The 22,377-nt window shown below is 39.8% G+C and overlaps 1 protein-coding gene across 1 annotated transcript; it reads left to right on the top strand.

The window, feature by feature from the left end:
• The first annotated feature begins 292 nt into the window (after positions 1-292).
• Positions 293-21,577, top strand: LOC101823893 (von Willebrand factor A domain-containing protein 5A-like). Its single transcript, XM_040730203.1, has 19 exons — positions 293-378; positions 2,245-2,302; positions 2,396-2,598; positions 2,866-3,088; positions 3,204-3,379; positions 3,665-3,779; positions 6,689-6,858; positions 7,113-7,201; positions 7,385-7,529; positions 7,936-8,015; positions 11,687-11,801; positions 12,452-12,616; positions 12,864-12,964; positions 13,239-13,480; positions 15,330-15,359; positions 15,454-15,564; positions 16,034-16,164; positions 20,776-20,902; positions 21,366-21,577. The coding sequence occupies exons 2-19, from the start codon at positions 2,260-2,262 to the stop codon at positions 21,443-21,445; spliced, it is 2,346 nt and encodes a 781-aa protein (XP_040586137.1). The 5' UTR covers positions 293-378; positions 2,245-2,259; the 3' UTR covers positions 21,446-21,577.
• Positions 21,578-22,377: the final 800 nt, after the last annotated feature.

Here is a 22,377-nt window from a genome sequence, read left to right as displayed (position 1 = left end):
GTGCAAGCTTGTAAAGAAGCTGAACAGCATTTTATATTGGTTTTAGATAGTAAAGTTGCAGCATTCGACCTTGAAAAACCAATCCCCCCACCTTTGAATATCTTGAATTATTTCTCTGGGTAGACCATGCAGGGGGAAATATTAAATAAAACTTTCATTCTTCCATCAAGACAGAAGTAGAAATTCAATAATTCATTGAGTATTTTCAGCCTATCCCTTCCTCATACAATTGTAATTTGATAGCTGATCCCTAGAAGGGGGCGGGTCTTCCTGAAAGTTTGACTATAACTGCCTTCACTTTCTTTTACAGCTGCTATAAGCAAAGGGGACTCGAGGAAGTTGATCTCTGGGGAAAATCCTAGCTGCTGCATCTAAAAGGTAAGAGCCTCTTATGCTAGCCAACACCACAAAAAACTGTTAGGTGCCTTTTTGCTGGAATCCCAGGAATATGGGGTTGATAGCAGTGGGAACTCACCCTGCTGTGTGACTGATGTATAAGATTTCTGTAGGGTGACAGACAGCACATAAATAATCTTAATTTCAGGTCTTCTCTCTCTCTCTCTCTCTCTCTCTCTCTCTCTCTATCTATCTATCTATCTATCTATCTATCTATCTATCTATCTATCTCTCTCTCCTCCCTCCAGCCCCCTTCTTCTCACTCTTCCATTATCTCACAAAGTAAGCTTTTGTTGTTTTGTTTTTCTTCTCAGTTTTAGGTAAATTTGTCCTAAGGAAATGGAGCTTTCATTCTCCACACACCCCGATCCATTGCAGTGCTAAACATCTGGCAATGAAGGTCTTAGAGAGTTTACAGATTAAGTAACTAATTTTCTTCATTCCACACTGCAATCGCTTTTCTGGACTGGAAGCACAGGTTCTCCCTCTCCCTGGAGCAGTAGCCACCAGGGTGTGAACAGCTGACTCACCCTGCTTCCTGCCTGCCCTTGAGTTGACTGTTACACATGTTCAGGACCACCACACAGGCAGCTCCCTAACCTGGGGAAAAGTGTTATTTAGCAGCATCAGGGTGGTTCTGGGCTGTAACTTTGGTCACCTCAGGAGCCAGTCCCTACCTCAAGGGCCTTTGAGAGCTTCCCACCCTGTGAGACAGAAGGAATACTTGCCACAGAAGGGTCAGGAGAGAGTGAAACCCTCATTGAGATAAATGTGTTCTGAGGTTGGGATCAGGAAATCCGTGTTTCATTGTGGAGGAGCCTTGTCCTAGTTCTCCTCTCAGCCTCCTGCAGTGGTCACTGCCAGCGTGTAATCTCCACTGCCACATACAGCTGAGCTGCTGCTGGGTGAGTCTCCTGCTCTAAGCTTCCTGCAGCTGTGAGTAGAAATTTAACTCCTGCTCCAGGCTCCTCTACCTGCCCCCAGGGAAAGCCCTTCCCAGTGCTTGTCATCCTCCTCTTTGCTTAGCTGCTATGTCTGGGGCTGCTGCCTGGATCTGAGTCATTCTAATGCTGTCAGACTTTTCCAATAGCTCAAAACAACAGGTGTAGGAAACAGCCCATTTTTGGTAGATTTGTATTTCTGAACTGTATAGGACATCTATAGGAAACACCACTGGTATCAGAGGGATGGTTCCCAGAGAGAGATATCAGATGGAGGTGTCTGCAGACCTCAGCCTTCAGCCTAACCTAGGGCTTATATACGGAATTCAGGATTTTGTAAAAGCTGACGAGTTCTTTTACACTGAGCAATAACCCAGTCTGAGAGTTTTACATGGTCATTAGGATCAGCCTGAAGGACCTAGCAACAGCCCTCCAAAGCCATCAGCATCCCTGATGCTCAGGGAACAAAAGATGTTCTTTCAAGAGGGTTTTCTTGCCAGTAGGTTTGAAAGAGAAGGCCTAGCTTCTAGGGGACTCATCCTTGGGGAACTGAACAAGCATGATGTGTTATGCCAGTTGAACCATTTTAGGTCCTTTAGATATCACCTGCTTTGAGTTCATAACCACAATGACCCTGTCATGGACAGAAGACAATGACTTACAGTATTTCTCCATGACCTCTTGCTCTTAGAGATTTCCAGTCACTTCTCTGATCTCTAAGCATTTATAGCAAAGTGATACGTGTTGTGGGGCAGATGATATAGGTGGTCTTTTAAAGCTAAGCAGATCACAGTCAATTATTAACTCTCTGCATTGCCGTGCGATCTGCAAGAGAGAAGCACATTAGCGGCTGGCATTTATGGTGTAACCCTATCATGAACCTGTTAATGATGTGTCATTTCCACAGAAATGTACAGTCACCATGAAGTATCACTGTGGTCTAATCACTGGTGACGAGGAGCCAGGTAAGCCTGACTTACTACTCTTAGTAACCCCTCATCTATGATGCCACTTCTTCTAATGACTGTTGATTGTCTAAACACTGGTATTTTCCCCAGTGCCACTGAAGAGCATCTCAATAACCTTGACCATTGATGACTTTGTGGCTGGTGTGTCTGCAACCTTAAATTATGAGAATGAGGAAGAAGTTCCAATAGAGGCAATCTTTGTGTTCCCCATGGATGAAGACTCTGCTGTCTACAGCTTTGAAGCCTTGGTGGATGGGAAAAAAATTGTGGCAGAATTGCAGGAGAAGACACAGGTCTGGATGAAGAGTACATTATCTCTTTTCACTTTAAACTGCATTCTACTTTTATCTTTATTAACAATTCATGAGTGCTGATGTTGACTGCTCCTTCTTTCATTCACTTCTACTTACAATTTCCTAAGATCAATAAGGCAGAAGGAATCAAGTAAAAGCTACCAGAATAATTGTGAAGTTCATAGGATCTATGACACACCCTCTAAACAGTCTGTATTTTCTTGACTTCATGTGATTTCATTTTAACCCTTCATGCCCTTGATCTAGGCCCATAACAACTATGAAGATGCCCTCTCCCAGGGCCACCAAGCTTACTTATTGGAAGAGAATGACTACTCCAGGGATGTCTTTTCTTGCAATATTGGGAACCTCCCACCTGGGGCTAAAGTGGGAGTCACCCTGAGGTATGTTCAGGAACTGCCTCTGGAAACAGATGGTGCCCTGCGCTATGTGCTCCCAGCAATCTTGAATCCAAGATATCAGCTCTCTGGTAAGTAATTTCTACCTCTGAAAACCGGTGGCAGGATGGCTGGGGACATACACCAAATTTTGTTTGTGCTGGATATTGTTGTCATGGAAAACATAATTAATTTACATTTTAATAGCACAGTCAGAGAACAGTTATTTGAATATAAAGGCTCCCATAGTACCTTTGGAGGACCTGCCCTACACACTCAACATGGTTGCCACCATCACTTCCCAGCATGGCATTGAGAGGGTCCAATCCAACTGCTCCTTGAGTCCTATCCAGTACCTTGCTAATGACAAGACTTCTGCTCAGGTGAATAGTAAGACAACACTATTGTCAGTTCCCTCTGTCTTCATCATTGACATGGTTCTCATTGAACCTTCCCATGTCTCGCTTGCTTTTTCTGTCCATTCTTGGAGAGGAACACAATTTACCTCCTCTTCTTTGGGTAAAGTGTAGACCCCTTTGTTCAGACAATCTTTTCTGTACTTCTGATTGTGGCTTGATGGAAGAAGCCTGTGACCCTGAACTCTGACCTTATCTCAGGAGCAATCAGTGGCAGTTCTAACCTGGCTACTCTGCTGGTCTCCTCTTCAGGTTTCCTTGGCTGAAGGAAACAAGTTTGACCGAGATGTGGAACTCCTGATTTACTACAGTGAAGTGCACAGCCCCAGTGTAGCTGTGGAGATGGGGATGCAGGACATGAAGCCAGGTACTTCTTATCTCCCACTATGGTCCCTTTTTAAGATGTAACTCCCAACCCACCCTGATTTTCAATTCTCTATCCAGGATCAGTGTATAACCATTGACTTTTTACTTCCACATGGAAGAATGGCAAGGCTTAATAGATAAACTGATGATTATGTCCTATAGGCTAATTTATATAGATTGGTAGATAATTAGAGGGAAAGTATGACCAAATAATTCATAAGAAAATATGCAGCCTGTTATTAACATGTGATTGGTCTTACAAAAATAGCAAATAAATGTAATCCAGTGACTACTTCTCCTTTCATAGCATCAGTGATGTCCAAATCTGATAAAATCTCATCCTTTACATGGTGTGGTGAGTTTACACTTTCAGATGTGTTGAAACAAATCAGTTTGTTTCAACTGTTCTGAAAGTATTTGGGCTGCAAATAGTAAATTTTCATTTTTACAATTCTAATACTTATAACATTTCTTCTTAAGTAAATCTAAATGTCTAAGTAATATGCAGATGATATTGACTGCTACTATACTGATATCCAATACTAGTAAATGATGAAAAAATGTAATGCAGCCATTATTTATGTCATCAGTTACATGGTGAGTTATGATGTCATTATTATAATAAGTACATTAACAAATTGGAGATTTCATAGACAGTCTCCAAATAATGGGAAAGGATAAGTAGTTATAATTCCTAATAGCACTATAAAATAGTACTTGCATTAGGAAAACAACTGTATTTTAATCTAGACAATATGCAAATAGTATTTTTCTACATGAATAATAATTTCACTTTAAGAAAATATGTTTTATTGGTTAATTCATCTCAACTGGATGAAACCTTGCTGCCAGTTCTTACTTTATTGTCTTATGAATAATAGTGGCAAAGTTTAATACAGAATTAGTTTTAGGTTTTCTGTGTCCTGTAGAAATTGATCTTTGAAACAATCACAAGAATCCAGCACACACTTTGTTTGTAGCCCACTTGACTTTTTCTTAAACTATACCTTGCTTTCCGTTGAGTTGTGTTTCTTATCCTCATCTAGTGATTGTCATTTAAAACATTTCCTTATATGTACACTTAACTTTTTTAAAGCTGCACAGCTCATATGAGTGTTTTGCTTTAGTTGGCTTTTCTGGTCCATTCTGCATTTGGTTGCAGGGATCATCACCCAACCCAAGAACGGCACTATAACTATTCATTTCCAGGTTGTATATAAGGAAGCTCCTTCTGGGCCAATCATATTCACAGTGTGACATCTGGGCTTGGGCTTTGCTGCTGGAACTGTAAGCACTATGAGGACTTTACCATGAAACTGGGCTTCCATACCTAACTCCCTACAATATAACATTATCAATATTTGACAAAGGTGACTTCATACTGAGCCCCACGTAGGGGCTTTTTCTTCTCTCCTCACTGTCTAGCAACTCCCCTCTGAGGTCACTAAGGGAAATCCCAGCTTCCCCAGGTTTCTGGTAACTTCCTCATCTCCCTGTTTCTCTATGTTCTGTATTTGTGGTTGATTTCTTGAATTTCTTTTTGGGTGTCATGAACTATTCAAACTCAGACTTGGTCTTCAGTCAGGAATATTTTAACCTATGATATAGAATTTCATCATGCTGGATCTCAGTATAGCAGGGGTCTCAGCTTCTCCCTTTCTGTGACATCTCCTTGGTCTCAATTTCCTTATCTTTCTGTGATCAGATTTGCAGGCTGTCAGGAGACACAGTTGGTCATACCTCAGTCTTGGTAATTCCTTCCATCTGTGATTCATAGTTCCTGCTTCCTAGGACACATATTTTGCCAGATGACTTCCTGTTCAATATCCTTCAGAAGCACAAGGGGAGCTGAAGAGGCAGCTTGGCTCACTGAAATCCTTTAATATGATCATGATGCACTGAAATGCATGAACTAAACGATATGTTAATCTTAGAACATTTAAAGAAAAATGTATAAAATTATAATCAACAGCTCAGTGTGAGTTAAGCCCTACCCTGAATTCCATAAGAATATTGGATCACCTAACCTTACAAAAACCTTATCATAGGAATTACTACCTTGATAAGTGAGGAGGGGAAACTGAGGCTAAGAAGTAGAGGTACTCATTTATGAACAAGGAAGCTCTGATTTATGAAAGTGAAATCACTTGAATTGGTTTGAAAGAAATAGTAGACCCCATACATGGAGTACTGAACATTACCTACAGGGCCTTGTTCTAAACTGTGTGGATGTACATTCCCACCAATCTCATCGTCTTCTGGCTTCTCTGAAGAGTGCTAATGTCATGATAACCATCTGTCTCTCAGGGTGGAAGAAATCTACCTCATACATTAAAAACGATGCTACTATTACATAAGCTGTATATCTAAAGATTGTGATCTGGTTCATATTTATAATATTTTCACCCAGTTTTCTAAGGCAATGTTCTGGAGTGGCCTGCACTTGAAATATGTCATTTTAAGCATTATCCATCTGAGCATCATTTTCCGCTGATGTTCCAATTGAAGATGTAATCAATGACCCATGTGATCATTTTCCCATTAACAATATTTGGAGAGATTTTTCTGTTAGTAATCTTAGTTGTGTCTTTATCTCATGTTCAATTGTTTAGATGCCTAGAATTTACACACACTGACACTGATGTATATATGCTGCCAAAGTGAACACGACACTCCTGTGTTATTGTCTGTTATCTCCTACCCTGTTTTTTTCTCTCTCCTCTTTTTTGCTTCTTTCTCTTTTATGCCTACAACTCACATTTTACTCCTGTGCACACAAAACAAAAAGGGAAAACAAGAGGTTGTGTATTTGAGCAATTCATTTTTCTTTTGAAATGATAATTGGGTCTTGAGAACTCCAGGACACCAGGTTTCCTTGTACCTTACAGAGCTCTTCCCCTTTCTGTACAGATAGTTTGATGGGAGCTCCTTCTGCAATGGTGAACTTCTATCCAGATATCCCAGAAGTGAAGGCCTCAAAGGCTTGTGGAGAATTTGTTTTTCTCATGGACCGCTCTGGAAGTATGGACTCCCCCATGAATAACCAGAAGAATTCTCAGCTACGTATAGAGGCTGCCAAGGTAAAGCCAGATTCTTCAGTGTTCAGCAGTGCAATGTGAGGATGATTGGGAAATGCACAGATATGGCCCATTTATAGCTGCAGGTCTGTTCTCTATCTGACCTGTAAATCTATAAAGCATGGCCTCTCTGATCTTAGCCTTGAAATACAAGGTGGCATAAGATGGTGACTTTCCTTATTCTTAGGAACCAGACTAAGGTCTCTATGTTTGGTAGAAACCTCTTTCATTCTGTCTCATGGTTGTTTTACCCTCAGGAAACTCTGCTGCTGTTGCTGAAGAGTTTGCCTATGGGTTGTTATTTCAACATCTATGGATTTGGATCTTCCTATGAAAAATTCTTTCCGTAAGTTTCTGGGAAGACCATGAATTGTGAGAGAATGTACTTTAAAGGAGGTCCTTGCTGGTAAAATGGTTATTGCAAAGTTGACATGATCATTGGGAGTGTTGGGAAAAAATTTTGTGATAGGATTATCAGAGTGACAGTGTGTGCTACTGTCATGTGACTAGATGTAATTGTTTCCCCAAGGGAGAGTGTGAAGTACACCCAGGAAACAATGGATGAGGCAGTGAAAAGAGTGAAGGATCTGGAAGCAAACCTAGGGGGCACTGAAATCTTGAAACCACTGAGGAAGATTTACAAGGCACAATCCATTCCTGGTCATCCTTTGCAAGTGAGCATTCAAATCAAGTTAACAGGGATGAAGAGTGAAATTCTCTAGTAAAACAATCCCCTGTTCTTCCTTATAGAATTGTGTAAACTACGTAGAAAGCTGAGGTACCTACCGCTCAGTGAAGAGTAAAATGTCCAGAGGCAGTGGTCTTCCTCTATTCCATGGGGGAGGCAGTTAGTCCGTTTTTGTGATACCACAAAAATTTCATATGAAAGCAGCATGGGAAAGGTGTGAAACTTCCCAGGGGTCTGAAGAGTCTCTTTGCCACCATGGAACAAGTAAAAATGGAGCACAAGGGTCCCGACCCATATGAGAACCTACGAACAATTGTAGTCCACAAGGACCAATGCTGTTGTCTTTGAATGAACTCAACAGAGGCTCAATGAATGCATTCTTTCCTTTCCAGCTCTTTGTCTTCACAGATGGAGAGGTTAATGACACCTTTACAGTCATTAATGAAGTTCGGTTAAACAGCAAGAAGCACAGGTATGAGGTATTATGGTTTCTATTGTGCTGAGTGGACCCCAAATAGCACTGCATATGACTTTTCCACTTGATATCAAGGGTGTCCATGCTTCCATAGGGACCAGTGACTTAAAGATTTTTCAGTTAATTAGCCAACCACTTATTTTCTGTAAAATTTAGACATAGTTTTCTACTTAACTTTGATACCACAAACTTATTCCTTATTTTACTGATGCTCTGAAGAACATATTGACTTATCTTTTCATTTTAGAGGTGTTGACAATTTAAGACAGAAAGTTACTCAAATCATTGCTATCTGGGCAGATAAGCTGCCACAGTGTGTGCTCTGAACATTCAACACAGGTCTAGAGCTAGACAGTTCTCTCACTTTCATTCCACCATTCACTAGTTTAAACCTGGCTCAAGTGTAATTCTTATAGATTATGAGAATTTCTTTTGCATTGGTGTCATACTGTGTCCATCATGTTTAAGCTTTATCTCACCATCTTGCTAATATGTAGACCTACTATGCATGTAGCTATGGTCAAGTTGCTTTACTGTATGTTTTCCCATGAAGTAGATTGTTTTAGTTTATATTCATGCTCATAATGATGATCTTTCTTTGGACTTTGAAGTGACTATATTATATATCACAAGCAATCAATTGTAGATTTAATTAATATCTATCTATCATCTATCAATCATCTATCTATCTATCTATCTATCTATCTATCTATCTATATCTATCTGAAATGCAAATGTTGCAATGTATTTACAAAGGGCTTTAGTATCTTAATTGTTAGCATTTACATAAAGTCCTTGAACTCAGCTCTACAGAAAGCAAAGCTCAGGCACATGAACTTATCCAAAGGGAGAATTCTTTAAGTAGATAGTGTTGTCCAATATCTGTGGAATGGCAGTTTCACAAGGTTTGTTAATTTAACTCAGATCAACTTTATAAATAGTTTCCAGTTGCCTCATTTTTTAACCAAATCAATCATTTCTGTTCTTCAGCCTTTGTCAGTTTTGAGCATAGGTGCATCATTAGAGTCTCATGTTCTTAATTTTTATTTTCTTTGTATCTTTATTGATACACACTTTATCATTTAATTGCCATTAGAATGGCCTTGTTTGGTAGTCCTTCAAGTCTCTTTACCACGGATATTCTTTTATCTAGCAGATTTTTTTACTGATGTGTATTTGATTTTATGTTTTGAATATGAATATCTTGATGACTATTTTCTTATACTGTAGTTTACATTTTCACTATTAGAATTGTTACCTTTGCTTTGTTTCTTAAGATAAGCTCCCCTATGAAGTACTGACTGGTCTGGAACTCCTTTATTAGACCAGGCTGGTGTTCATGGTTGCAGGTTTGACTGCCTCTGCCTCTAGAGTGGTGGGATTATAGTCACATGATTTGAATAATTGTCACTTCAATTTGTAATCTCTGAAGTTTCTTTTTGAGATTACTACTTTGTGTGTGTGCTCTGTTAGAGCATTTTTCTATTCAAGCTATGCAGGTTGTTTACATTTTTCATTCAAGGGATTTTGCTCTCTATATGTACTGGTTCTTTGACAAATTTATATGTATGTATGTATGTACGTATGTATGTATGTATGTATGTATGTATGTAATGGATTCTGCTTACTCCCTCCTTTTGCCCTTTACTATCTCCTTCCCATCTCCTTCAGTCTTCCTTTCTCTGTTCCTTTCACAAGCTTCTCACTTTTTGTTTTATATTGTGACCTATTTTGTGCAATCAAGGCCATCTTAAAGATTATTCCACTGGGGCTCCCTGTTGGATCTTGGTGTGATTCCCAGTGGGTATACAACTGAAGGCCATGACTCCCATTTTCTCAGAATCTATCAATAGGTTGTTATTCCTGTAATAGTCATATAACCATTGTATCAGTGAATATATTGTGCCTGGAAGATGGTATTACAGTTTTTAGGACTCATAGCTGGTTAAGATCATTGATGCCTTTTTTCTCCACGCAGACTTTATAGCATCTCTTGATTTCTCTATGTCGTATAACCAAGGTTTGTGGTGGCTTCTGCATTAGGGTCATAACATATCTTGTTGGTAGGCAACCATGAGCAATAACAAGGCACTATGTTGTTTTCTGAGCCCCGTTGACCAACACATCATAAGCAGTTATCCCATTACTGACACTGGGTTTTTGTTTAGTAACCCATAGTATTGGTAAACTGAGTAACTTGGAATGATTGAAGAAAGAACCACTCCAGGATGTAATCAGGCTCTGAGGCAGCAGGGAGGAAGGAACAGTCTCTGATGTTCCTCATACCAAACTCAGACCTAATCTACATATTACTTGAAGGAACAAGTCATCCTTGCAATTTTAGTCTGTTTTGTGCACTGTTTGCATTATTCAATGTTGCAAGACTTCCAGGCTTGCCAGGAATGTCTTGTGACTAAAGTCATGCAAAGGCTACAATGCTCCTCTAGAAAAATAACTCTCAAGTTACAGAGAACAATCTCTGTTTTCTAAAATCAGTTCTTCAAGGCTTAAGTACTTCCAAAAAACAACTCTTCATTCTGTTTTTCCTAAATTGTCTAGTATTAGTGTCTTAAAGGTTGAAACAAATTAAGTAGCTAACTACATCAGAAAATATTGCAAGAATCTCAGAATACACATTGATAAAGCAGAAAGAGGTAAAGGAAGGAAGAAAAGACCATGAAATGCTTTCTCAAGTATTTGTATGGATATCTACCACTGACAAACCTCAAAACTCCACAATTTCTTGGTACTCAGAAACTGCTTAGGTGGGCAGCCATCCACACATGCCACATGCTTCAAATGGTATGTGAACAGCATATCCAGACTCATTTCTCTTCTCTCCATTTCCAGGTCTTAGTTCCTAGGTTCACATTATCTCTGCAGTCATTGGAGCCCATTTGCTTGGTAGTTTTCTGCTTTTACACAAATTATTGAAGTTACTGTTTGTAGGCCTCTAGGTCTCTCTGGCTTGAATAACCTGGTCTAGTATTTCTATGAATAGAACTCATGGTGTTTTGTATTGATCCTTGTATTTGAGTTCTTCAATATCAGAATATCTTAAGAGTCATGTATTTCACCTCTAGATATTCTGCATGACATATTTGGAAACTCCACTAATCTTTCTGTTTTATCAATCAACTTGAAAATGCTAAAACTGATAGTGACTACCTTATAGGTTAGTGAGAGGGATTAAACAACAATATAAACTTTGGTCCTCATGCTTACATATGGAAAACATGAATTCTATGACCCAATGACATAGGATTTGATGCTGATGACTCACATTACCAAAAAGCCCAAGGATAGTAAATGTAAAAGCAAAGATGTGTTATATTTTCATAGGTTATTAGAGGGATTTCAGAGATAAAATGCTGTTAGGTAGCTGTTGCTCCTCTGCACTGCAGTGGGAAAATAATTTGCAAATTCCCTATGTCCTAGATCTTCATCAGCAAAATTAAACAGGACCTTTCTCCATAGACAACCACGGCATTAAATTGCATTACTTACTTAAGCATTTATTATCTCCTACATAGATAAAGTATGATTTCTAAATTATAGCATTGCTAAAAAAGATACAAACTCATTCATGAGTTTTTGAGCAGCCCATGGGAACAGATAATTCTGCTATGGAGAGCCCATCTCTAACCTTGATCATTTCGCTGTTGCAGATGTTTCTCATTTGGTATTGGAGAAGGAGCCTCCACCAGTTTAATCAAAGGCATCGCTCGGGTATCCGGGGGCACTGCAGAGTTTATCACAGGCAAGAACAGGATGCAGACTAAGGTAAGATCTGGCCAAGGGACCAGAGTTGCAAGTCCACAGTGACTATGAGGGACAATAGGAATCCTGCTTCAAAGGACACACTTTCATGAGCCATATACTTATTGAAATGAGTCTACTTCAGACCTTATTAAGAATCATTCCAATCTAATCCAGAAAGGAGATAGTTAAATAGTCAGTGATTTTTATTTCGAATATCTGAGAGAAAGAAGTTGAACACTTTGGCTGCTGTGTCTTGAGATTGTAGTCTCTACTCTCAATAGATCTGATAGAAATCTATCCTCCATGCAAAAGATACAAAAGAAAAGTTGTGTGTGCGTGTGTGTGTGTGTTAGACTCAAAGTCATGATAAGTTCATATTCTTTTATTATACAAAATGCACAACATTTTCAGATTATATTTTTAAACTTATTTTTCCATGTTGTTACCATTTCTTTTCTAATTCACTTCTGCAGAGGTCTCTTTTCTTAAATATTTCCCTCATTCAAGTCTATATTTTTATATCTCTGAAGTGTAAACACACATTTGCATTTCTCACTTAGCAATAGTTGTTAGGCATGACATGCATTACATCCTTGGTCCTGTTAAGTGCTGAATGAATAGCTGTCATTATATTTCTTATGTATAACTCTGGCTCTTCTGTCTTCCAAAAGGCTCTTGGGTCTCTGAAGTTTGCTCTAAACTGTTCAGCAGATGACATCTCTCTGAGTTGGGATTTGCCTCCTGGTTTGTCAGCTAGCATGCTTTCTCCAGAGCAGACTGTCATCTTTAGGGGTCAGAGATTAATCATCTATGCCCAGCTCACTGGGACTATGCCTGTAAGTACCAATTATTGTTCATTCCTTTACTCAGTAAGACACCATATGAACAGTTTTATAACTGACGTTTCCTTGGGATTTCAGCAAGGTATGTCACTTGCCAGGCGGGCAGCCTCCTATCCTCTCCTTTATGTCGTGCTACCTGATTCTTAGTGTGACAATTCACTGAGCTGAGGAGCTTCCCCAGCGCTCACCATTTATTTGGTTGTGAGTCTATTTGTCACTCATGCTCCCATCTTATTTGTAGCAAGTGGAGAGCTCAGGAGAAGTGTGCCTCAAGTATACTCTCCAAGGTAGGAGTCTTGAAAACAGGGTGACATTTTCCCTACAACCCAAGACAAATGCCAGGTAAGAATTCAGCTTTGCTTCTCCATCTCCACTCTTCCCCACATCTCCCTCCCCATCTCCTTTACATCTCTTCCTCTGCCATATGGATGGTTCAGTCATTCCTGTTATTGACCTCAACTATGTCCTCTAATCCTCTAAGCTCTTCTCTTTCTCATTACCTCATTTGAAGCCCTTTTCTCTGCATTCCCTTATTTCTGTAATCACTAACTATTAAGAGTCTTGGGTACTTGTTTTGCAGTTAATTTTCTTTAATTTTTGCAGTATTTTCTTTTAGCTTCACCATTCATCGGTTGGCTGCAAAGTCGTTGATTCAGACTAAGGACTTGGGTTCCCATGAGACTTCAAAAAGAGCAAAAGAAGATGTGGTGAACATCAGCATTCAGTCTGGAGTCCTCAGCTCCTTCACAGCTTTCATTGCCATAAACAAGGAGCTCAACCAGCCAGTACAGGGGCAATTGTCTCGTAGGGAGGTTCCAAGGCCAGTTACATCACTTTGTGCATATAAAATTAAAACTCGTAAGTTTTATCCCAATTCAAATTTATGTATAATGAGTCTCAGATATCCAAACATATCATTTAAACAATGAGAAGTTTCAGAATTTTGTAAATTTCAATTCTTAATTTTTCTCTTCTTTCCACACCTGGGATTTATGGCTTGCCTTAAACAGTATAGAGAAGTAGATTGTGTCCAACTGGGAGAGAGATTTATTACAGAAGTACAAAAGAACACCAGGGCATATTACAATGCAGAAGCATCCATAAACACTGAATAATTAAAGCGCTTAATTTGAATCTGACTTCTGTTCTTGATGACTAGTCAATGGCTGCATAGGTAACAAATGACTAGAATGCATCTGATAATGTTTGTGGTAAAAAGTTGTATTTAAGGAAATGATGGATAGCTGAAAGATTCATAGAGGAATTTTGGAAAATGAAAATAAAAACAGCATCATTTTTGTGGGATGGCTGAGGGTTCAGTTGCATTTGGTGCCTTTTTTCAGTAAGTACCCATTAGAGTCCTGAGTTTTATGAATCATTTGTGTCATGGGTCAGGAACATTAACTTAAGAATGAAGTGGATGTAGTGATAAATTGATTATATTGCCATGTTGATGGTTAGAAATTATTGCTATGGTATTGAAGGTACTGATAAGGGTGTTAATTTGTTTGACTGAAATTTGCGTTGAATGAAATAGAAGATTTGGAGACTTAGAAGTTACAAGTCATGTCAAAGGCCATTTTTTCTCAATATATGTTTTTATTTAAATTAGAAATGTGAATGCTTCACATGCCAGTCCCAGCTCCCTCTACCACCCATCCTCCCTTGACCCTCCACCAGGCCCTCAGCCCCCTACCCAATCCCCACATCATTCCCCAGGGAGGGTGAGACCCTCCTTGGAGGGGGGATCTCTAAAGTCTGTCATTTCATCCTGGGCAGTACCTAGGCCCTTCCCCATGTGTCCAGGCTGAGAGAGCATCGCTCTATTTGGAATGGGCTCCCAAAGCTCATTCATAAGCCATGGTGAACACTGATCTACTACCCAAAGCCCCAGTGATTTCTGTGCAAAGGCCATTTTTTTAAGAAACTAAAACACTAGAACTAAAAAGTTAAAACATTAGAAATATGGGTATTGTATTTTTAAAGGTAAGAGATTTGTGCCAAATCAAACAATCTTTTTGATGATACTAATGACTTGAGGGCATGGGGGAGATGTGTTAGAGCCATAGTCACTGGATCTGAAGAAGGTAAGACCTTTGCATTAAGATGTTACATGGTTTCTTTATATGGATGGTGAAAACTCTCAAATTCTCAAATTTGTGGAAGAGCTTGGAGTGCACTGTGAGCCTGTGATGTGGCTTTTGGGCACTTTGGGTACTATTAGGAGGTGACTTAAGTAGTTGACAGTTGATAGTAGTTAGGACATATGGAAAATAACCCAGGTGAGAGAGAAGGTAATATTCTTGGGCTTAGACAATTGCTAACCTAACCTTCTGAACCTGGATGCTTAGGGTGCAGTTGAGTTTCTTTTGAATGAGACAGATGTAAAATAGCTTCGTGAGACAGAAAAAGATCTTTTTAATTAAGGCATATCTGGAAGAATCTTGTGTGTTGAAGATGAGAGGCATCTGTGCTTTCTCAACCCATGTCAGGGGTTCTAGAAGTCTCAATAGAAAGTAGAAAGGGGGTTCAGAGGGTGAGTGTCTGCATTCAAGGGGCCCACACTGGATAATGGCACAGTGTGGTTAGTGAGGGAAGCTGATATGGGTGTGAGAGTTGATGTCTTCAATCCTCACAATTGTTAATCTTTGCTGGTTGCAGTGCGTGAAGGATGCTTCAGTATCCATCGTACATTTATGTTTTGCAGGTCACAAGCCAAGCTTCCCCTCACAAGATGGTGAGCATCATTAGAGGTCTATGAAGACATACTCTACAGTCTAAGGGGGTTTCCTTCTAGTAAAAGTTCTCTCAACAATGTTTGTTCATCACAGATGTTGAATTTTTTGAATTCGAATCTTCAAGGGGAAATGTAGCATCCATCAGAAAGATGAAAAAGTCACATTCTTCCACCAAGAAACCAAACTCGGAAAACAATCACAAAGGTGAAATGTACCTTAGAATGTGTGTCTGACATATGGTAGCCATAAAATAACCTTTCATGCTCTTTATCTTAGACCTTTCACTACCTATGGGGTGACTTACTTGAGGCAGCAGGCAGAAGGTGAGGTTTGACATCACTTTGTATTAGTGTGTCTAGCTTCACCAATCTACAATACAGCACTTCATACCTCCTAACCTACTGTAATTGAGTGGCCTTTAGTTCTTTGAGTCCCCTTGTCAAGCTCTGTCTACACAGTCCAACTGTCATCAGGGCTTGACCACAACAGACTCTGCTACTGTTGGGTTCAGAACCCAGAGCAATTGGTCACCCATCACAGATTAGAAAATCAGTGGAGATCCTGCAGAACCCTCACTACAGCCTCCTATTTCAGGAGACTGTCTCAGGTGGGCTGTGAAACAAGGGACTCCATAATTCCCCATGTCATCTCTCTTTCATTTTCTTCTACAAAGGTCTTGGAGAGAGAGTTTTTGTGCAGCTGGTTTCCCTCCAAAAGGCAAATGGCTCCTGGGAGATACATGAGGATCTGGCCAAGATCCTGGGAATTAATTTGGAAGACATCATGGTTGCAAACCCTGCCAAGGTGAGATGCAAAGTAGAACAAAAAAAGAGTGTACTTCATGGTGACAGGAACATAATTAGAGTTGAAATCAACCAAGACATATCTAAGAGATGAAAATATAGGTGATGCAAAGGCGAAATAAGCTTGTAATATATATAAGATGAAATTATTTCTACTTCAGATGGACCCTAAAGAACATGGAATTAGTGGCCTAGCTATAGGAAGTCATGGTCAGAGTCATGGATAACAAAGGGAAAGTAAATGCTCTTCTGTGCTAATCATATTCCCAAAGACATAGTTACCGAAATAAACATTTTTATCTTCACACTGTACCAGAGAGATTTTCAAGCATTTAATATTAATATACTTATTTTTCCATCATTTCAGTTAATTAAGGCAGGTTCTATTTATATAGTTATGTAGAGATGAGGAAATCAAACACTAAGAAGCTGAACTCTCTCTGCACCAGTAAGTGCAAAATTAGATTCAGCCCAAGGATGCACCATCTTAAGAGACTGCAAAAACTGTCCCAATATTCCTATATTTGTGTTCTCAAATAGGCTGGCTAGAGGGTGCCTTCTTCAGGATTTTAAGACAACCTGCTGGATATTCTAATACTGTTTGAAAAAAATCTCTTCGACAAAAGACAGATAGCCAAACAATGAAGAGCAAATACAATTCTGAGTTATCAGAATGTGAAACAAAATTAAATGAACTTCACCTATCTATAGTTATATTACTTTTACCCCATTTTCTAGTCATTCCTGGCTATTGAACCAATGAAATGTAGTTAATGCAAATAAAATGTATTTTTAAATAAATATCTTTATCTATTCTGTAAAATACAAACTGACTTAAATATTTCGAGTAAAAATATTCACATTGCTTGTCAAAATGATAAGTCTGTTTTAATATTTAAAAAGATCTGCTACTAGTTAGAGAAGTAGATCACCTAGAGAACTCAACTCTAGCACACAGAAGGCCATGAACTCAATTCAGTACAAACATATAGTAAAGAGAATAAATGTCACATATTGTTATCAGAAGTTCAAAATTTGAAATTTTTAATGATTTTTATTTTTAGTATTACTATTTTACATCTTGACCACAGTTTTTCTTCTCTACTCCCATCCAGATCCCTTCCCCCATTTCCCCTCTGACTTCTCTATCCACTCCTCCTCAGTTTTTATTCAGAGAATGCTAGGCCTCCCATGGATAACAATAAAACATGGTATACCAAGTTGCAATAAGACTTAGGCACTTCTCATATTAAGGCTGGGTAAGGCAACTCAATAAGAGAAATGTGGTCCTAAATCCCACTGTTAGTAGTGGCACAAAAAGTGGTTGTTGATTCAGTCTCTGTGAGTGCCTATGATTCCAGGTTAGTTGATTCTGTTGGTTTGACCCCTTTGTCTCCTCAAATCTTCTCTTCCCCTCTTCAGCAGGTTTCCCCAAGCTCTGTCTAATGTTTGTCTATGAGTCTCTGCAACTGTTTCCATCAGTTACTGGATGAAGCATCTCTGATGACAATTGGGCTAGGCACCAATCTGTGGACATCGCAGGCTATCATTAGGCATCATTACACTGGCATTTTTTTCCAGTCATGTTTGGTTTTATCATAGGTCTCTGGGTTATCCTCACTCTGAGTTCTGGTACTCCAGGCAATGTCAGGGGAGGGCTCACTCTCATGGCATAGGTCTCAAGCTGGAGCAGTCATTAGTTGGCCACTCCCATGATTTCTGTGCGACCTTTTCCCTAGCACATATTGTAGGCAGAACAAATTTTAGGTTGAAGGTTATGTGGCTAGGTTAATGTCCCAATGCCTCTATTGGAAGTCTTGCCAGTTCAGGCTACATGTCCCCTATTGCTAGGAGTCTTGATTGGGGTCTCCCTTGTAGTTTCCTGGGAGTTTCCCTTGTACCAGGTTTTGACCTGACACCAATTGCTCCCTTCCTGTAATCTCTCTCTCCACCCCCAACCTGAGTCCTCCTGTCCCTCCTGTTCCCATCCCACCTGCTGCAAGTCCAGCCATGAAATCTATTCTATTTCTTCTTCCCATGGATATCCAAGTGTCCACCTTGATCCCTCCTTGTTACTTAGCTTTTGTGGGTCATTGGTTTATAGCATGGTTATCTTTTACTTTATAGCTAATATCTATTTAAGAGTGAGTACATACCATGTTTGTCTTTCTGGGTCTGGGTTAACCCACTCAGGATGCTTTTTTTTCTAGTTCCATCCATTTGCCTGCAAATTTCTTGATGTGATTGTTTTTAACAGCCTGAGTAATACTCCGTTGTGTAAATATACTACATTTTCTTTATCCATTCTTTTGTTGAGGGATATCTAGTTTGTTTCCAGTTTTTGGTTATTATGAATAAAGCTGCTCTAACACAATCCTTGTGCTATGTAGCATCCTTTGGGTATATGCCCAAGAGTTGTAGAGCTGGGTCTTGAGGTAGATTAATTGCCTAATTTTTTGAAAGAAATACCTCCAAAGTGGCTATACAAGTTCATAGCCCCACCAACAATGGGGGAGTGTTCCCCTTGCTCCACATCCTCTTTATCATGAGTGTGTTTTTTTTATCTCAGCTAGTCTGACCAGTATAAGATGGAATCTCAGAGTTGTTTTGATTTGCATTTCCCTGGTGGCAAAGGGAGTTGAGCATTTCTTTAAGTGTTTCTCAGTCATTTGAGATTCTTCTGTTGAGAATTCTTTGTTTAGATCTGTACCCATTTTTAATAAGATGATTTGGTTTGTTGATTTCTTTATATATTGAGTTCTTTATATATTTTGGAAATCAGCCCTCCTATGACAGATGTGGGGCTTGGTGAAGAACTTTTCTCATTCTGCAGGGCTGTTGTTTTGTCCATTTGAAGATGTCCCTTGCCTTACAGAAGTTTTTTCAGTTTCATGAGGTCCCATTTATTAGCTGTCAGTCTTAGCGCCTGAGTGATAAGTATTCTGTTCAGGAAGTTGTTTCCTGTCTCAAAGGGTTTAAGACCACGTTGGGGATCCATGGTTCTGTTGCAGCAGAATTCCCTGTTGAAATCCATGGCCCATTTTACCACAGAAGGCCATGTGGATATCCACAGTCTGAGCTGGCGCCTAAAGCCATGCTGATGTCCAAGGGCAGGCTTGCCTCCCAGACCATATTTGTGTCTGTAGCCCATGTTACTCTGAAGCTGTCTTGATGTCTGCAGTCTGTACTGAAGTTTGTGGAGACTTCAGTATAGACTAAGTTGAAGTCTGCGGCACCTGCTAAAGTCAGAGGCCATGTAAATGTCAGTGGTCCTTGCTGTCAACAGAATCCATGTGGAAATCTATGATCCATGCTCCAGCTGACCATAAATGGCAAGGGAGATCCTTTTACAGTGGTATTGATGACTGCAGACTTACAGTTGAGAACAAGAACCATAGAAGGCTTCTGTGATAAAGTCTCCTTCCTCACCACATCCAAACAAGAAGAAACAGCTTTGAGAGGAGGCCACTGAGGAGAACTCTTGAAATTTGTGATACAGAGGCTGATGTATAGTGCTCCAGGATTGATGACTTCTGGCAGGGGAAGGAGAAGGAAAGGACTCAGTTTTCTTTGAGGGGTGGCCACTGGGATGAGAAGCATGCTCCAGTGAGTTTATAGGCAACACAAGTTGGACTTGGGAGAGCAGACATGGTAGAATTTCAAAGTGGGCACATTTTAAAAATTAGAGTTATTTTTCAATTTGATCCTGAGCAACATTCTTTTGAATTCTTACTCCCTTGTCTTAAGTGTCCCTCTTATGAGCCAGATTAAAGGAACTGGGAAAAGTGACCTGTGATGAGACTATGCAGACTATAAATGACAAGTGATTACAATTCTAAAATGTCATGAAGAATGAGGTACCTTCCTTCCAACATACTCGCACACACACATACACACACACACACACACACACACACACACAGAGTCAGAAAGAGAGGGAGAGAGAGTCAGAGAGAGAGAGAGAGAGAAAGAGAGAGAGAGAGAGAGAGAGAGAGAGAGAGAGAGAGAGAGAGAGAGAGAGAGAGAGAGAGAGAGAGAGAGAGAGAGAGACCAAAGTCATGGAATTTTCTATTTTCCCTTCAAGAGACAGTCAGTGGAAACCAATGGAAACTCACAAGTGGCAATTTTCTGTGCTGTGACTTAGGTCTTATAAATGTGAGTAGTGTCTAACAGCAGGCCTAACTCTAGCATCCATCGTTACTAGATGGCTAACTTTGAAATGTGCTGTTGATTCTTCCTATGACAGTTCTTTGGTTTTGTCTTTTTAATTTTTTGGTATGTGAGAGTACAAAGAAAAATTAATAAGCCTGGTACCTTAAAAGAAATCAAATATACAATTTCTTCTCTGAGTACATTCTAATCATCCACGCACTGAGTGTTTTATAGAATGTGATAATGATTACATTGGATTTACAACTTTAATCCTTTTCTAAGTGGTGATGGAACACAGTCTTGTGGCTCTGTCAGTCTGTATGGTAAGGATGGGCCAGGAAATTCCATGTAGCAGAAGATTAGAGAATGACAAGCAAGCAGCTAGAAAACCTCTCTGTTTCCTCTTGATTAGGTTCCTTCCCTGCCTGGAGCATCACAGAAGTTTCTGTCTGTTTTGCAGGATGGGGACCTCTCAGCCTGGGCCACAGTGCTGGCTGTGCTCTGGCTGCATGCTAATGGCAAGGGCTTGAAATGTGAATGGGAGCTTCTGGAAAGGAAGGCAGTGGCCTGGCTTCATGACCATGCAGGTAGGAGCATAGCTTCCCCTTCATCCCTCTCCCCTTTCCAGGTTTGGATCACAGCTATGCCTGTAAGTGTACCAGAGGGTAAGTACAAGAAAGTCCCTGCAATTCCCCCTACCATGGCATCTCACAGCATTGGCTGTTCCTTCAGCTAATCCTTCCTCTTCAGGATTAAGATGAAATATGTACTTTGTGGTTAAGACAAGCCTATCAGAGAGAAGGAACATAGATGTGGATGCTTAGCTGAGTAAGACTAACCCTAGACATACAGTTAGTACTCCTGGATATTTGTTGTATCGTTATTTCTGGGTTCCTGTGGACAGAAAAGAGTAGAGGATAATCAGAGCAAGAAAGGGGGAAAGGCTAGGGTACAACAGGAATCTAAAGAAGGGTTGAAGGGGGTGAGAGTAATAATTGAGTAATGTGAAGCAAATAACCTCTTTCTGTCTCTCTTTTCTTGTCCTTGCAGGCTCTTCCATCCCCATGCTTGTTCAAACTGCCAATAGTCTCCTGAAATTACCTATGACTCCTGCTGTCTTTGGCCTCTAGGATGCCACTCATGAAGCAAGAATGTTTCCTGGCTACCACCAAGTCTCTCTCTCTCTCCTTGGCTGAGATAGCTTTCAGATTCTATCTTTACCTTTTTCTTTCTTGTCATAACAATAAAGGACATCTCTACAACCTTGCTTATATATGCTAGTTCTCTTTGGATCTGATCTTCAGCCCCCACCATTTCATCTGTGAGACATTAACATGGTCTCCTAAAATGTTTTCTTCATTACAACTTTTGTTTTATTCATATGCAGAACAACACTTATAGCTTCCAGAGAAATTACAATAAATGTCATGGAATCTCAAGTAAGCACTGTAGCATCGATCCTGGTCCATGCCTGCATTATCATTATCTACTCAGTTTTGTTCTTCCACGAATTTCAGTACAATAATAGTAAGGTTCAGGTTCATAAGAGCAGGAATTGGATGGAAGTTTAAAATCAGCATTATTTTAACAAAGAGAGAGAGAGAGAGAGAGAGAGAGAGAGAGAGAGAGAGAGAGAGAGAGAGAGAGACAAAAGCCATGCGTTGACATTTTCCAAACTACTATGGAGATCTTGGATTGATTCCATTTATATTTGTGACTGTATCACATATCTTCATTTCCATCTCCTAAGTATCTTGGTTTAACAAATATTAGGAGCTTAGAGTTTCTACTTAATCTCTAAACACCTTGTGAGATGGCTGCAAATTCTCAGACCTATCTTGTGATGTGAGCTTCCTGGGCAGGCTCAACACAAGTGTTAGAGAAGAACAGCTAGGATTAAAAGTAAAGGACAGCTAGCATTAAACTGATCTTGTCAGCTAGTATTCTATCATTTTTCTTTTCTGTCACTGTGACAAAATACCTGGGAAAATTAACTCAAGGCAAAAAATACTTTAAATGGGGGATGACCCAGTGAATAAACTGCCTGTATGAAGGCCTGGGG

The sequence above is a fragment of the Mesocricetus auratus genome, unplaced genomic scaffold, assembly GCF_017639785.1.
Source record: "Mesocricetus auratus isolate SY011 unplaced genomic scaffold, BCM_Maur_2.0 Super-Scaffold_100022, whole genome shotgun sequence".
NCBI lineage: Eukaryota > Metazoa > Chordata > Mammalia > Rodentia > Cricetidae > Mesocricetus > Mesocricetus auratus.
The sequence above is the reverse complement of the archived record's forward strand: the minus strand, read 5'-3'. Positions and strand labels throughout refer to the sequence as shown.